This window comes from Oncorhynchus mykiss, chromosome 16 (genome assembly GCF_057628025.1).
Source record: "Oncorhynchus mykiss isolate SJ-2025 chromosome 16, ASM5762802v1, whole genome shotgun sequence".
NCBI lineage: Eukaryota > Metazoa > Chordata > Actinopteri > Salmoniformes > Salmonidae > Oncorhynchus > Oncorhynchus mykiss.
In genome coordinates, this window is record NC_143037.1 from 16890670 (window position 1) to 16908077 (window position 17408).

Below are 17408 nucleotides of genomic sequence, written 5' to 3' on the forward strand. Positions count from 1 at the left end.
TGCCTCTGACAAAGACAGCTAGCCTGCCAAGCCTGGTGCTGCTCTGGGACAAACCTGTCAATCACTCCTGACAACATGTATGTTAAAAATTCAAATGTGACTCAAAGCCGGTGCGTGACAGTCGAGCCTTTGAAAGTGGCTGCAGCGCTTGGCGACAGCCAGAGGAGTAGGAGTGGAAAACAAACTAAGAAAACAACACTGCGGTGAGTTAGAGAGAGAGAGGGAGAGAGAGAGAGAGAGAGAGAGAGAGAGAGAGAGAGAGAGAGAGAGAGAGAGAGAGAGAGTTATAAGCATAAGAGGGGGGATGTGGGTCTTGATGGGAATTGGCATTGGATTCTCTCTCGTTGTTGCATTGCTTTTCTAATTTGGTTGAATGTCCCTAGTGAGTGAGTGGAGTGGTGGGTCTTCCAGGGATTGTGTTGAGGACCTCTATCCGCTGTAGGGATGGGAAGCGCTACTTTTAACTCCTCTGAGACCTCTCTCTCGCATGATATAATCAGGCTTCTCACGCATCTCACTACCATATCCACCGACACAAAATAACTGCACACAAAAATGTTAATAGCAAACTGCTTGATTCCATCTAGCTTTCTTAAGGCACAACAATTGATTCCCACCTGAAAACACATGCAAATATCAATTTAATGTGCCTCTTTTTTAGGGGATGTACAGAAAACGCTATACAAGAGAACAGAGATGTGCATTTTCAATACATCATAAGGGAACATGGAAGACTTCATTCAGATTCATCATGCGGTCCTAAATGACTATCACCCCGTAGCACTCACTTCTGTCATCATGAAGTGCTTTGAGAGGCTAGTTAATGATCATATCACCTCCACCTTACCTAACACTCTAGACCCACTACAATTTGCATACCGCCCCAACAGATCCACGGATTACGCAATCGCCATATCCCATCTGGACAAGAGGAATAGTGTTAATCTGATCTTCATCTAAGTCACAACAATAGACAAACATAGTGTGCTTAAACTAATAGCACACAAATTATTGTGTTTTTCTTGTCTGTATTGAATACATCATTTAAACATTCACAGTGTAGGTTGGAAAAAGTATGTGAATAGGAGAGAGATGTTGTTTAGAGCATTCTTGCCCTTTAAAATACACTCACGAAATTTGAGTTTGCTATTCACAAGAAGCATTGCCTGATGTGTTACGTTCTGACCTTAGTTCTGTTATTATATCTTTGTTTTATTATGGTCAGGGCGTGAGTTGGGTGGGCATTCTATGTTTGTTTTTCTATGTTGGTTGTTGAGTTCGGCCTAGTATGGTTCTCAATCAGAGTCTAGGATAAGTAAAACACTAAACAAGAATGGTGTTCATGGGAGGACACCACGGAAGAAGGCACTGCTGTCCATAAAAAACATTGCTGCACGTCTGAAGTTTGCAAAAGTGCACCTGGATGTTCCACAGCGCTACAGGCAAAGTATTCTGTGGACAGATGAAACTACAGTTGAGTTGTTTGGAAGGTACACACACAGCACACCAACATCAAAACCTCATCCCAACTGTAAAGTATGGTGGAGGGAGCATCATGGTTTGGGACTGCTTTGCTGCCTCAGGGCCTGGACAGCTTGCTATCATCGACGGAAAAATGAATTTGCAATTTTATCAAGACATTTTTCAGGAGAGTGTTAGGTTATCTGTCCACCAATTGAAGCTCAACAGAAGTTGGGTGATGCAACAGGACAACAACCCAAAACACAGAAGTAAATCTACAACAGAATGGCTTCAACAGAATATAATACACCTTCTGGAGTGGCCCAGTCAGAGTCCTGACCTCAACCCAATTGAGATGCTGTGGTATGACCTCAAGAGACCAGTTCACACCAGACATCCCAAGAATATTGCTGAATATAAACAGTTTTGTGAAGAAGAATGGTCAAAAATTCCTCCTGACCGCTGTGCAGGTCTGATCCACAACTACAGAAAACATTTGGTTGAGGTTATCGCTGTCAAAGGAGGGTCAACCTGTTATTAAATCCAAGGGTTCACATACTTTTCCCACCCTGCACTGTGAATGTTTACACGGTGTGTTCAATAAAGACATGAACAATTATAATTGTTTGTGTGTTATTAGTTTAAGCAGACTGTGTTTGTCTATTGTTGTGACCTAGATGAAGATCAAGTCAAATTTTATGAACAATTTATGCAGAAATCCAGGTATTTCCAAAGGGTTCACATACTTTTTCTTGCCAATGTATGTGTACACAACCAATAACATTTTATTTCATTTGAATGAGGTAGTAGAGTATACTAGCTACCCAGCTATTCCACATAAAACAAATTGATTGAAAGCATATGGCACACAGTTTAAATGGCATGCTATGAGGACAGATAGACTGGTTTGAGGACATACTTTTGAATGATCAATTGGTCACACTGGTGCATTTGAGAGAGCAAAGCTAAATGAATAGAGTGACTGGTCAACAGAACAAAAGACCTGGACAGAGCCCCTCCCAATGGGAGAACTGGCATCTCTGCAGTCCTGCAGGTATTCCACTCATCTCTCAGTCAGCATCCACATCCACTGAGCTACAAACTGGTACAAAGCCAACTGCCCATTGTTGTGTGTGTGTGTGTGTGTGTGTGTGTGCGTGCGTGTGTGCGTGCGTGCGTGTGTGTGTGTGTGCTTGTGTGTGTGTGTGCGTGCGTGTGTCACAATGGTATGTCAATGTAGATATGTGAGCATGTACCATAGATAAACTCATTCTCGTGGCAGCCTGTTTGACATCAGCAGTACATGTATGTTTGTTATATTCTGTGTGACCGGTCACCTCTCTCTCAGTGGCTGCTTAAACGACTTGGTGCCGCCTCCACTGGGCAAAACCCTGTGTCTGCACACACTGATAGGATTCAGTGCAGAGAGAGGGACCACAGATCCAGTAAACACAGATCTGTGCTGTGTGCCCCTGCATCTCCCCCTCAGCAAATATACATCTGTGACTGTGTCCCAAAGTCTCACTCTCTCTCAATAAACCTCCTCAGAGATACAGCATAAAGGCAGGAGACAGATTATCTGAGAAAGGCCTATGTTTTGGGTTCTAGCGCCCTCTGGCGGTAAAGATTCGCCGTTCTAACACGTTGGAGCCACAGACGTACAACAAAGCATTGGAGTCTTGATAACACATAGATCCCAAATGCATAATGTCATTGAATTCTATCTACAAGGAGCAATAAAACGTTGACCAAAGCACTTCATTATTTTCAACTCATAAAAGAGCAGGTTGCATACAGATGCAGTCGGTAGTGTTTTTACTTAGTGCTGAGTACTGATTGAAACACGTGGTCTGGCTCATCCTTCATGTTCACAAAAAAAAGATAAATCCCAAAAAGCAATGTTATTACAGTATTCACTCGTCCATATAAACGGTTCCTGCTCGACAAATGATAGGAAAAAAAGCAATGAGAGAAAGTGATGCCCACATCACATGGACTTTGAATTATTTAATTGGAGTCTATTCGAATTCAAGAGATTGAATAAATCTCATTAGTAGGAGGGCAATAGGGTCATGGCAAGAAGCGATCCAGCTTGTCAAATTAACGTCAAAAGTTTTTTTTAATACATTTTAGGTAACCCTAACCTTTTTCCTAACCTTAATCTAATTATCCTAACCTGCTACGTTAATTATCCTAATCTGCTACGTTAATTCTCCTAACCTGTTACGATAAATCCCATCTGACAAAAACTGTATCCTTCTAGTAAAAAAACGGTCATCAGCAAGGTAAGAGAATCATCATTATGAAATCCACCTCTATTAAAAGTGATTGTAGCCTATCCTACATATTCAATGTTCCTCTTAAAATGAGACAACAAAAGCATTCTAAATGTTTATGGCGCTTTAAGAGAAAAAGTCTTCATCTAAAGAGACCTTTTTAATATCCTGTGCAATCAGACAATATTAAACTACATTATCGAAACATAAATATCATATTTTGACAGGGCCTATGAAACATATTACTAAATCAATTATAGTAAATTAGCCTATTTGTCTAAAATAATAGTGTGAATTAAAAAGAAACAGGTTTATAATAATAAACCCCAAAATTAAGTCTGTTTGCAACGTTTTCAAGTTTACCTCTTATCAAAACATGACACCTATAGGCCTATACTTATGCTACTATTAGGCTATGTCTATAACGTAGCCTGACTACATTTACTATACTAATATTAGATATAATACAATACAACACAATTCAGTACAATAGTTTATCTGTTCAGCTCACTATGCTACCTGAACTCAAACCTGTGTTCGCAAAAGTTAAAAAAAATGTCTCTCTCTTGGGTTCTGACTATTAAAAACGTGTCTGAAATGATGGCCTCGCTGTAATTAGAACATTTTGAGATAAAAGATTCGTCAGACGAGTAAATCTGGTGTAGTATTTCAGGCTTTTGTTTTTGACGGTTTCTATGAGGAAGAGATCTGAGACTGTTGTTTATAGCACATCCTCGTAAGCACCCGAGTGAGTCTGGACGCAGAATATGCGCACTGTTAATATGCTCTCTATCGTGTATTATTAATGCGGTACACGGGACGGGTTTTCAAACACACTTTCTAAAATAACGTATCAAGGTGGCATGGAGATGTTGCCTACTAAAAAGACAACCCGATGCTCCTGCGGAAATGTAACTTGTTTTCCACTCCCGGATGCACCAATATTATTTATTTCTCGCACATGTTCAAATGTGTTTACCCCCATTAAATTATAGCAACCTATTACTAGAATTCCGTTGTGAGTAACTTTTTTTAATGGAAAGCATTTTCCTTTCATTTCTAATATCGTAGAATCGTTTTCTTGTGACACTGCTCGTTATTTCCCTCCTCTCTTTGTCTAGCTGCTGGTTACGCTACTCAACTTATTTGTAACGGATAGCCTAATTTATTAGGCCTGGGCTACTGTATTCAAAGTAAACGATTAATAATAATTCAAATTCAAATTTAAACAAAATTGAAGGATGAATTGTCACGTGGTATTTCCCGCACATATGGGTCTGTTGGAAATCAGGACATGAGTCCGAAATGAACTATAAATAAAGTCCAAGCTATAGGCCTAAATGACAAACACTAACGCTTGGTTGGCCTATGGATTTTTATCAAGGTAATGTGGATATTCCTTTGAGGCTTTTCAGAATTTGAGCCCAAAATACACCCTTGCATATTACCAATGTGATCTAAATCAGTCTAATATGGATGTTTCCTCTTAACCATGCTTGTGTGTGTGCATGTGTGGCCTATGGGGGAGGGGGAGACACGTCAAAGCTATGATTATCTTGAGTGGCTTGGCCCAGTATTGTTACCTGCTGGGACAGCGACACAGCCCCTCTAAATAAATTGCAAGTGGCCTTGGGCAATAAAGGCCCTCCTTTGATCAGCCACACTAGCAAACGAGAAAAATGTGCAGTCAGTCAATCAAACTCACAAGCCTTCACACAACAATGGGGCCGACCTTGGTTTCTTTTTTTGTTTTTAAATTCATGTATTTCATTAGCCTATAACAATACGTCTGCTGGTTGGTCGGGCGCGACGCGATCAATAATTGATAGCAAGCGCAACGGCTGATTTCCCGCCTCTCCTTTGGCGCGCTTGTCACTTACTGTTGTCAGAACACATTTGCTTTGGTGACACATTTGAGGAAGTAAGAAATGGCATCACATGTGATTATAAATTTACGGATTGGTGAAAGTTAGAGCTCCTTCAAACTGAATTTCCCGTTTGTTCAGGGGCCTCAATTGAAGTCATCTACCGGGCTCTAAATGCACAAGCACGGCTGAGGTGAGGTGTAGCCTATCCTTGTAAGAGGAGATATGAAGAGGATTTGAACTTTTTTTGTCATGTGTCAGTAAACAGAATGAATTGTTTAAAAGGTGCGTGGATCACAGGGTGAAAAGTTGCTCTTTATACTGAAACCTTTGGGGCATGGGAGACATAGAGTTTAAAGATGGGGAAACACTTTGAGACCAAGATCCGTTTCAGATCTAGGCTACTCCCACATGTGAAATTGATGTGAATGTTTGGATAAGAAGAAGTGGGTTTACTATTTAGTAAGTTTAGTTCATGGTGCAAGGTTCAGGCTATGTGTTTAGATTGTGGACTATGGTCTTTTCAAGTAGGCTAAATAGCAGGGTTATTTAATGAAAAATGCCTATAGGCAATTTAGGCATATAGGCTGAATAGGCCTAAACGTAACCTCTGAAAAAGCATATTGGCTAAAATGTCCACCTGTGTGTTGTATGCTGCATTCCTTGTGGGAGGGTGAGGGATTTGTACAAAATTCTAAGGTGAGAAAAGTTTTAAGCAAAGTCACAAATGAGGGAAAAACAACATGTATGAACGGCTTAAAATAAATGACAGCTGCATCATTTGCCCCCCCCCCCCCCCCCCCCCCCTCCATCTCCTCCTCCGTTCTGTTCTTCCAGCACCATTTCCTCTTTTAATTATCCCCAAGCAAAAAGATGGAGCACATCAGACGCATCGCGGTAAATCCCAGCCCTGGCATGAGCTCATAGCAGTTCCCGCGTCTGCGTCTGGCAAACCCGATATAGAGCGCGCGCTGGCAGCGACAGAGAGAGAGGCCGCCTGGAGATTTTTAATGGAAGAATGGGGAGGATGATCTCTGAGCAAAACAGGTATTCACTCTATTCACGTGAGAGGCTTTGGCGAGCACAGAGCGATCACGCCGCGTTTTCAACACCAGATTAGCCAATTCTGAAGAGAAGCCTCCATCGAATTAATATATATATCTATATATATATATATATATATATATATATACATACAAACCCCTTGTTTACACCCCAGAAGAGTCAGCAAGATAGTGTTCTTTAAATGACTGCTTATAATGGGGAACATTGGAGGCCTACTTGGTCCTATCTCTCTGCCTGCAATATTTTGGGGATATATTGTGATGGTTTTTGACAGTGAGTTTAAAGACATGGTTTGGAATTTAAAGCCATTTTCAGTTTTAGTGCAATTCAATGTCTCTTTGTTTTGACTGAAATCTGTTTGCAGGATGTTATAGGCTCAGTTTAATTAGGTAGCCTATCAAATATGTGGTATGCCTCTTTCTTTCCCAAGTGTGTAAAATTTAAAAAAGGTTGAGCGTTTCATCATTTCCTATGTGATTAGCCTACACATATTGCAGGATTGGGTAGGTTACTTTCTAAATGTAATTGGTTACCTATTCGAAATTGTAATCAGTACTGTAACTTTTGGATTACCTAAACTCAGAAACGTAATCTGATTACTCTCAGTTACTATGACACAGAAAGGTGTCATATTGTATTTTTTCCCCCGGCAAACATCCTTTCTGAATTTAGAAGAGTATCCAATAAGTATTTTTTTCTGGCAAACATCCTTTCTAAATTTAAAAGTGATCCAAGAAGTAATCATCTAGTTTTTCCAAAGTATATGTAATCTGATTACAATATTTTTTCTGGTGACATACTGTACGTAACTGATTATAGTTCATTTTTGTAAACAGATTACATGTAACTCCCCTGCACTATGTGTTCCTTGGATGACACAGAGATGGCTGCAATGTACCCCCCCTTTACATTCTCTCTCCCTCGCTCCATCTTTCTCATTCTAAGATGAAGAGTGGAATGCTCCACAGTGGCTGCTTTATTTCTCCTCTGGGGGGGACCAGAGATAACAGGCAGGGGCGTCTGTGATGTTGCTTTCCCTACAGGATGGGAAGGAGATGTCTTGTAGCACTGCTAAAGATGATAATTTGAGAGTTCTGAAATAAGGTTCTCCTTTGCAAAACACAGGGGCACACAGATGCTGCGATCAGATTTAATGAGTGGAAAGGTTGGAAACCATCCCAGAGGGTTAAAATGATGACAACAAAGATGGAGGTTGACTATGCTGTTATGATGAGTATGATAATAAAGATTCAGAACTAGAGTTTCAGCAAAGAACCTGAGATAATGATGAGGAGGAGGATGATGATAATTATGATGATGATGATGAGGAGGAGGATTATGGTGATGATGAGGATGAGGAGGATGATTATGGTGATGATGAGGATGAGGATAGTGGTGTTAATGACAACGATGAATATGCAGTCCAAAAGCTTTAGCAAAAAAAAATAAGATGAGTGCAACTAGAATGATGAAGAGTCTAACGAAGAGTCTGATGAAGACTGAATCCTATTATACACCCAATACCTCAATGTGGTCACATTTTCTACCCCCAAAAAATTCTCACAAGAACCTTTACAGAAGCAGACATCTGATAATTCAGATACAATTATACACTGCACAATGTGATAAAAGGATATCAATTATCTACTTATGTCACCGAAAAGAGAGCTGCTTAAAGAACAGTTGATAAGCTTTCATTTTTTGATAATGGTTGCCTTGAAATTCCCCTAGGCTTCTTTAGGTTTCATGTTTTAACTCACTCTGATAATGAGTCACATTTGGTTAGAAACGTTGCCAGAGTAGCAGGTTTTTGCCCAGGAACAGAATGGCTATTGTGTTTCAGAAGATATAGTCTTTCTACAGACTTGAAGCAGCAAAATGCAGAAGTAGAGAGAGGGAATGGGCTCTTATCCTCATGAAAGGCTAAAGGATGAGACTGAACTTTCTGGCATCAGCTGGGCTTTGGGAACAGAACACACAAGGGCAACTCTTTCTGGCCTTTTCCCTTCCGCTCTGGGGTATGTTTACAAGCCAAAGCACTATTACTTTTCAGATAGACTCAGACACAACTATGCCCTCCCTTTGACACACACACACACACACACACACACACACACACACACACACACACACACACACACACACACACACACACACACACACACACACACACACACACAGTTGTCTGTACATGACATCAGAGTAGGTCTGCAGGCTATGGAAGCAAAAAGAGACCAGATCACTCTAGATTACATCAACACAAGGGCTTGATTCAATCAATAACATCAGAATCACTTACACACACACACACACACACAGGTCTACGAAGGGAACACAACCACGATTCTGTGACCTGAGATCAGAGAGAGGGAAAATATGAACCCACACTGAAATAAACTATGATAATCCGTTTAACATTTTCATAACTTTTTCACATCAAATTTCAATCATTTTTTTTCACATCAACCCCAAGTAGTTGTAGAATATTTGACTTTGTTTCGTTTACTAGAGAGTGCACGAACAGTCTAACCTCCTGCAAACGTTAAAAGCTCGGTTGTTCACACTACATACAGTACCTAAAGGCCTTTTGTGTGATGTTTCAATGGGCGCATCACCATGTCATGGCTGAACAAGGGTCGGTGTAAAGAACACAGAATGAGGTAGGCATATGGGGTGGAGGGGGAGGTTTTGTATTTGTATAGGTAAACTCCAGCACTTGCGGGTAAAGAGTAGCCTATGGTTTCAGAGACAATTGGAATGGTCCCTGACGTCTAAAAAGGTCACTTCTAGTCACTACAATGTAGACACAGGTCTATTTTACTGTCAGTAGAAGAGTATAAAAAAGGGCCTGAGAGTCTGCTGAGGGCTACGGTGCAGACATCAAGCCCTCCAACCATGGGAAAGGTATGAGCTAACAGGTTTAGCTTACTTGTTCGATGATTGCTGATGTAATTAGGGAGATCACCAGATGCTGTTAAGCTTAAGGTATTGGGAAGCTTTTTGGCAAAGTAAGCTAGGCATACAATTTATGAAGCTATGTCAAAGACTTCAGTTGTAAAACTACACTGAGCAGGAATATGAACGCAACATGCAACAATTTCTAGAATTGTACTGAGTTACAGCTCATATAAGGAAAATCTGTCAATTGAAATAAACAAATTAGGCCCTAATCTATGGATTTCACATGACTGGGAATACAGATATGCATTTGAGTTGGTCACAGATACCAAAAAAAAAAAAAAATCGGGGTGTGGATCAGAAAATCAGTCAGTATCTGGGGTGACCACCATTTGTCTCATGCAGCGTTACACATCTCCTTAGAGTTGATCAGGCTGTTGATTGTGGGAGATATCTGGGGTGTGCAGCGACCCTTTACAGACCAAATCAAGCATACATAGGCTTAGGCAGAATGCTTCTTAAGCTTGACCTAGCTTGAGGGAGCTAGCTTGTCGAGGGAGCTAGCTTGTCGAGGGACCTAGCTTGTCGAGGGAGCTAGCTTGTCAAGGGAGCTAGCTTGCCAAGGGAGCTAGCTTCGCCGAGGGAGCTAGCTTGTCGAGGGAGCTAGCTTGTCGAGGGAGCTAGCTTGTTGAGGATCAACACTACGTCCATGAGTACGGCTTTCAGTCAAAAGTCATTTTACTATCATCATCGCCGACTCAGTGTAAATTACTTTCCACATAAACTATTTTATACATTTCTGTTCTTTGTAGATAATCTTTTACGAAGGCCACAACTTCCAGGGTCGACACTATGAGTGCAACAGTGACTGTGCTGACACGTTCAGACACTTCAACTGCTGTAACTCTATCAGGGTGACCGGCGGTCACTGGGTGGCCTACGAGAAGCCCAACTTCAACGGCTACCAGTACATCCTGAACCAGGGAGAGTACCCTGACCACCACCACTGGATGGGCTTCAACAACTGCATCCGTTCCTGCCAGATGTTCCCCCCCGTAAGTCAGTCAAACTGATGGATAGGGTTACTCCTGCCACACATCAAACGACACTTTAGAAATCAGCGTCAATCACCAGCCTTTTGATGTCATTTATAGATACAGAGAGGAGTCAAAGCATCAAAGTCCACAAGGAGATCCAGTCATTTTTTAAAGGAATAGGAACGCACCCCAAAGACTTACCTTCTTCATTTTCATTCTATTCATCATCACTCAGTGTTTTTGGCAGTATTATACTTCTGCTTTGAGAGGTTTCCTCATTTGACTGAATATCTATTTCTAAAGGAAGCAAGTCTCTGGTATTAATCGACGTGTAGAAATTCTTAGATCGCCCAGTGTATAAAACTCTACTGTGACCTCTGTGATCATTTCGCCCCTAATCACTTCTTGTCCTCCCTATTCCCTCCTCTCTGTCTCTTCTACCAACAGTACAGAGGAGCCTACAGAATGAGAATCTACAACAGGCCTGAGATGTCTGGTCACATGATGGAGTTCATGGACGACTGCCCCAACGTGTATGAGCGTTTCCGCCACCGTGACATCTTCTCCTCCAACGTCATGGAAGGCTACTGGGTGTTCTACGAGCACCCCAACTACAGGGGTCGTCAGTACTTCCTCCGCCCCGGGGAGTACAGGGCCTGCAACGACTGGGCCTGCCACAACCCCATGGTGGGCTCCTTCAGGAGAATGAGAAGTGGCCTGTAAGCTTCTCACATCTGGACTGTAACAAAGTGATTAAAGGTGCTGGTTTTTCAAATGTGGCTTCTCTGTGTGATTTTTTTTCCCCCATCTCAAATCAATGGCAAAACAATAGCAAAGCTTTTGTGTAAATAATTAAGTTCCAGCAATTAAGGGAAAGGGAAAGGGGGATACCTAGTCAGTTGTACAACGGAATGCCTTCAACTGAAATGTGTCTTCCGCATTTAACCCAACCCCTCTGAATTAGAGAGGTGCGGGGGGCTGCCTTAATCGACATCCACGTCTTCGGCGCCCGGGGGCATTAGTGTATGGTTATTAGACAGGAGAATTGCTGTGTACAGTATGTATACTATACCATAATCAACCCTAAAAGTTGTCTGCACCCTCGTTAATGATTTATCCAGCTGTATTTCTGTATTTTGAAAGTTATATATCTTGAAAACTTAATAGCTGAGTTTTTAAAGGCCCAAAGAGTTTGGTCTGCTTCCTGTTTTCATTTTTGCCAAGGAAAAAATATTGCTATACTGGTATGTCACAGCCTTAACATTAAGAATATTATTGATTAACTAACTGATTGAATGAATGACCTGCAAATCAGAAACTCATTGCAACAAGTTCAATTCATTATAAAGCTGTTAAGGATGGCTTAGTATTTTTCTCTCTCTCTGGTAGTCTGTCTATACATTGCTAGCCTCAATGCCAATAAAGGCAGAGGTTGCAACTCTTATTGTGTGACTTCGGAAAGTGCCGTTGTACAGTATTTCCCATAGAGATAGAGAGCTTTTGACCGAGACAAAGAGCTGCTGCTGTGGGCCAGCCCTATAGTTTTCTGTAGCCCGTAGAGCACATTGTGCTGACACGACAAAGCTTTGTGTCACATTTACAAAGGCCTGATCCCTGCAGGGTCTATAAAGAGGTCCAGTACCGCTCACTACCCGGTCCGGTCCGAACTAAACACAGTCACAATGAGCAAGGTAAGCATGAACACACCATGAGTTTCATGGGGAAATACAGGAAAGAGGCTCATTTAACAATTGTCTGTGATAAACCGTGATACATCTTTCGTATTTGGATTCACTGGATAGTATTATAAATAACGAAATAGCTTGCAATTTACCTAGAAATGATTGGCCAGTAATGATATTGGAGGGGATTTTAGGAGATGGTGAATAGAATGCGTTAAAGGCTCAAAGCTAATGTGCAAGTATGAATGGACTGGACGGAGAGGAGGGCAGCACCAATGCATAGTCTCAAAGGTAGGTTCTTTTAGCAACACGGGTGTATTTGTTATCTAAAGCAGGGGCATTGGAGCCTGCTGGTTTTCTATTCTACCTTATAATTAATTGGACACACCTGGTGTCCCAGGTCTAAATCAGTCCCTGATTAGAGGAGAACAATTAAAAAAATGCAGTGGAACTGGCCTTGAGCTCGAGTTGAGTTTGAGGGATCTAAAGGATTGTATTATTAAACAGACTAAATAAAAGTCCCCCACAAGTTGTTCCTTTTTTGCCCACATATGGCGCACGTGCAGGACTTTTATTTTGACATGAGGTAAGCAGAGAGGAAGTGGGTCTACAACAGACTCATGTATGAAAAGTCTGTTTAATAATACGATCCTTTAGATATTTTTGTCTCAAATTCACTCTGTATTGGCCTAGGCCTACTACCCACCTTCTGTTCTACTCTCACCCTGGCAACCTCAACCTGTCTCTCTCGTACCGGGCACTTCTGATCCTCAGCAACATGAGCACACTCACAATTGACACAACACATTCCTTTGTCCCATGCCCTAAAGCAGGTATTCCCAAACTGTGGTATGCGCAATGCCGTAGGGGGTACGCCAAATATAAATGTGATTCACATTCTTCACATTTAAAAAATAAAAAAAAAGCCACGGGAGTTTTTTGAGCGAGAATTAAGACGACTTTCGAGTAGTAAGCAACAGATACCATTAATAAGAAGGGGCTAGATCGTCTGATATGGTGAGCTACCGAGTGGCTAAGACAGACAAGTCCATACTATTGTGGAGGACTTAATTCTTCCTGTTGCCGCGGATATGGCTGGGACAATGCTGGGGGAAAAGGCCCAAAAACTATACAGACAATTCCTTCATCAAACAACACTTGACGCATCATTGACATGGCAGGAGATGTTTTGAAACAAATACTGCTTCGCATACAAGCCAGTGAATTATATGTGTTACAGCTGGATGAGTCAACAGACGTGGCGGGCCTGGCACAGCTACTGGTATATGTCCATTACGTTTCTGGGGGGTCTGTTAAGGAAGACATCCTCTTCTGCAAACCACTGGAAACCAGGACAACAGGAGAGGATATTTTGAAAGTACTGGACAATTTTTGTGACATCAAATGGACTTTGATGGTCAAGATGTGTTGGTATCTATACTGATGGCGCAAAAGCCATGACATGGAGACAGTGGAGTGGTAACACGCGTGCAAGCAGTTGCTCCAGACGCCACTTGGGTACACTGCAGCATCCACTGAGAGGCTCTTGCTGCCAAGGGAATGCCTGACAGCTAGAAAGACGTTTTGGACACTACAGTCAAAATGGTTAACTTTGTTAAAGCAAGGCCCCTGAACTCTTGTGTATTTTCTGCAGTATGCAATGATATGGGCAGCGACCATGTAACTCTTTTACAATGTACAGAAGTGCGCTGGTTATCATGGGGCAAAGTATTGACACTTTTTTTTAAAATTGAGAGACAAGCTTAAAGTTTTCTTTACTGACCATCATTTTCACTTGTCTGACCACTTGCATGATGACGAGTTTCTCACACGACTGGCCTATCTGGGTGATGTTTTTTCTTGCCTGAGTGATCTGAATCTAGGATTACAGGGACTCTCTGCAACTATATTCAATGTGCGGGACACGATTGAGGCTATGATTAAGAAGTTGGAGCTCTTCTCTGTCTGCATTAACAAGGACAACACGCAGGTCTTTCCATTATTGTATGATTCTTTTGTGTGCAAATGAACTCAAGCTTACAGACAATGTCAAATGTGATATAGCGAAGCACTTGAGTGAGTTGGGTGCGCAATTATGCAGGTACTTTCCCGAAAAAGATAACACAAATAACTGGATTCTTTATTCCTTTCATGCCCTGCCACCAGTCCACTTACCGATATCTGAACAAGAGAGCCTCATCGAAATTGCAACAAGCGGTTCTGTGAAAATGTAATTTAATCAGAAGCCACTGCCAGGTTTCTGAGTATCCTGCCTTGGCAAATCGCGCTGTTAAGACAATGATGCCCTTTGCAACCACATACCTATGTGAAAGTGGATTTTCGGCCCTCACTAGCATGAAAACTAAATACAGGCACACACTGTGTGTGGAAAATGATTTAAGACTGAGACTCTCTCCAATACAACCCAACATTGCAGAGTTATGTGCATCCTTTCAAGCATACCCTTCTCATTAACCTGTGGTGAGTTATTCACCATTTTTGATCAACAAATAAAGTGTTATATGTAAGATGGCTGGTTGTGCCCTGGTCCTACAAGAGCTCTTTGTCACTTCCCATGAGCCGGGTTGTGACAAAAACTCACACTCATTCTTACGTTTAATAAATGTGTGTGTGGCAGGCTTACAATGATGGCAAAAAAACAACATTTGAGAGTGTGCTGACCTTAGTGCTAGAGGGGGTATGCAGCTGGAGGTTGAATATTTGACAGGGTACTGGACTATAAAAGGTGTAGGAACCACTGCCCTAAAGGATGTGCATGTACCTCAGTGCGGTTTCTGGGATGTGAAAATGAGCCGTGGATCATTTCTTATTGTTCCAATGACACTCTCTTCTTCGACACATGTACTAAAAGTATATATTATAGGTAGGCTTGGCCTATTTCAATTCCATGTCATAAATGGTGTACGTTGGATTGCAGTTCCTGATAATGAAAATGTAATTGTGTTTTTCATTCTGTGCTAGGTTATTTACATTTTTCAGAAGACAGCCAAAACTTTTCCCCAATATCTGTGTTATCATGTGTGCACCCACCCTTAGCGGTGTTGCCAACAACAGGATGCATCTGGCTTTCAGGGATACAGTTCCTTCAACCTAGCTTCCGCTGGAAAGCGGATGTGGAAACTCTGCTCGGGTGTTTCATTTACGTCTGCTACGTTAGCTTATCGTGTGTATCATTTTGATTTGAACTTTCCATCTCTCTTTTCTAGATTATATTCTACGAGGACAAGAACTTCCAGGGCCGTCATTATGAGTGCAGCAGCGACTTTGCTGAGATGCACAACCACTTCAGCCGCTGTAACTCCATAAAGGTGGACAATGGCTGCTGGGTGGCCTACGAGAAACCCAACTACACTGGCTACCAGTACATGCTGAACAAGGGCGAGTACCCCGACTACCAGCGTTGGGCTGGCTTCAACGACTGTATCCGCTCCTGCCGTATGGTGCCCCCTGTGAGTGTACCACATCGTGTGTCCTCAGTCCCACATTGTTTTCAGTCCCTTGAGCTGAGGGCTTCAGTGTCTACTGTTTTTTTTTCTTTCTTAGCATTTATTGTAATTACTTGGCTAGATTCTTACTGACATTTGGCTGAGGCTATGACAAATAGATTCACAAATGCCAACCAACACCTTTTTTTAACACGGTCAATTTCTTCTTCACAAATGTCATGGTTCAAGTTATATTTCATTCTCCTAATAGTACACTTACATTAACGCCTATATACTGTCTGTGTATCATTTAATATATCCATTGTCCATTTTGTCTGTCTTCTTCTTTCCCAGTATCGAGGAAACTACAGGATGAAGATCTACGGGCGCTCTGACTTCAGGGGTCAGAACATGGAGATGATGGAGGACTGCCCCGACCTGCACGAGAGCTTCCACAGCCGCGACATCTCCTCCGCCAACGTCATGGAGGGTTACTGGATCCTCCACGAGCACCCCCACTACAGGGGTCGTCAGTACTTCCTTCGCCCTGGCGAGTACAGGAGGCACAGCGAGTGGGGAAGCTCCAGCCCCACCATCGGCTCCCTGAGACGTGTCACAGAGACCCCCTGAAGGTCAATCGAGACCCCCCTCTTCCTCCCCTAATGCAGCCCAATTCTAAATTCTGTATTGAAGCCCTACCCTCTATTGCTAGCACTGTTTGACTATTGTGTGTCTACTGTGGTCATCTGACCCTGAAATCACATGAATGTGATTGGGGGTTTTGTTCCATTTGGTGTTGGGTCTTCGCTGCTTTGCTTAGACTGGGAAAGTAGACCTCGGTGCTCAGGCGATGCTCGTATGGTAACGGTGATGGTCTCTCTAGCTTTGGTTGCTGCAGAGCAAAATGATGTGCTTTGCCAGTCCCCAACCCCCTGTCCTATAGGAACCAAAATAAATGAAAAGTTGATAAAAGTCAACCAAGGAGCCTTTTGTTTTTATTAACTACTGTCATTATCAAAATAGGTTACGGGAACAGTCTTGTTTTGCGTACTTTTATTAAAGTTCATTATTTGGCATTTTAAACATAAGCCATGGAGTTGGATAGCCATAGACACATACACATCAAGGTCCAACTCTGCAGACTGTTGTGACATCATCATCATCCCCCGATACACAAAGAAAAATGAACACGGAAACATTATTATTTGAAGCCGGTAATTAAAGAACAAAAAAAGGGTATCTGAGGATGGGCATGTAGGAGTCTTTATGAGATCACATGGTGCCGAGCAGGGGCTTTGGGTCCATGAAAGAAGCCCGTATTAGACCCACATCACAGGGCTAGCGCCAACTCAAAGGGGAAGAGTCAATGTGTCCTGGTACTAGCCCCGAGCATCAAGCTCTCTCAGAACAAAAAAACTAAACCAAGTCTGCTTCCCTGCTCATGCATTTTTCAGCAGCCAGTGTGATAAGGAACCCTTTCAGAAATAAACATCAATTATTGAAATTGTTAATTAGAAGCCCATAATTGGTGAAGATACACATGAATAAATAACTTTGACAATTAATTATTGATTAAAAAAATTGAAGCCCAGCTGGGAACACTTTTGAGTCTCTTTAGATCAAACAAAACAAAAAATATAAGTTTTGGCCTTGAGTAATGTTCAATTAAAGAACGGTC

At 41.9% G+C, this 17408-nt stretch overlaps 2 protein-coding genes across 4 annotated transcripts; both read left to right on the plus strand.

Annotated features, from left to right (window-relative positions):
• Positions 1-6437: 6437 nt before the first annotated feature.
• On the plus strand, positions 6438-11377 carry crygmxl2 (crystallin, gamma MX, like 2). 2 transcript variants are annotated; one of them, XM_090202076.1, is made up of 3 exons: positions 6438-6649; positions 10378-10620; positions 11050-11377. In XM_090202076.1, the coding sequence occupies exons 2-3, from the start codon at positions 10576-10578 to the stop codon at positions 11323-11325; spliced, it is 321 nt and encodes a 106-aa protein (XP_090058202.1). In that variant the 5' UTR covers positions 6438-6649; positions 10378-10575; the 3' UTR covers positions 11326-11377. The 2 variants fall into 2 exon arrangements, with proteins under 2 accessions (XP_090058202.1, XP_021423029.1); XM_021567354.3 differs by lacking the exon at positions 6438-6649 and adding an exon at positions 9489-9571.
• Positions 11378-12169: 792 nt separating this feature from the next.
• Positions 12170-16707, plus strand: LOC110491464 (gamma-crystallin M2). Of its 2 annotated transcripts, none has more exons than XM_021564934.3 (3): positions 12170-12293; positions 15512-15754; positions 16085-16707. In XM_021564934.3, the coding sequence occupies exons 1-3, from the start codon at positions 12285-12287 to the stop codon at positions 16358-16360; spliced, it is 528 nt and encodes a 175-aa protein (XP_021420609.1). In that variant the 5' UTR covers positions 12170-12284; the 3' UTR covers positions 16361-16707. The 2 variants fall into 2 exon arrangements, with proteins under 2 accessions (XP_021420609.1, XP_021420608.1); XM_021564933.3 differs by having other exon boundaries at positions 12257-12575.
• Positions 16708-17408: the final 701 nt, after the last annotated feature.

What these genes read in the sequence shown, in the direction of transcription:
- LOC110491464 (XM_021564933.3), top strand. Translation starts at nt 12,516, where the DNA reads ATGTGCAAGTATGAATGGACTGGACGGAGAGGAGGGCAGCACCAATGC. An exon ending in ACCAATGCATAGTCTCAAAG is followed by an intron (nt 12,576 to 15,511) that starts GTAGGTTCTTTT and finishes TCTCTTTTCTAG; the next exon opens with ATTATATTCTACGAGGACAA. An exon ending in CCTGCCGTATGGTGCCCCCT is followed by an intron (nt 15,755 to 16,084) that starts GTGAGTGTACCA and finishes CTTCTTTCCCAG; the next exon opens with TATCGAGGAAACTACAGGAT.
- crygmxl2 (XM_021567354.3), top strand. An exon ending in CCTGCCAGATGTTCCCCCCC is followed by an intron (nt 10,621 to 11,049) that starts GTAAGTCAGTCA and finishes TTCTACCAACAG; the next exon opens with TACAGAGGAGCCTACAGAAT.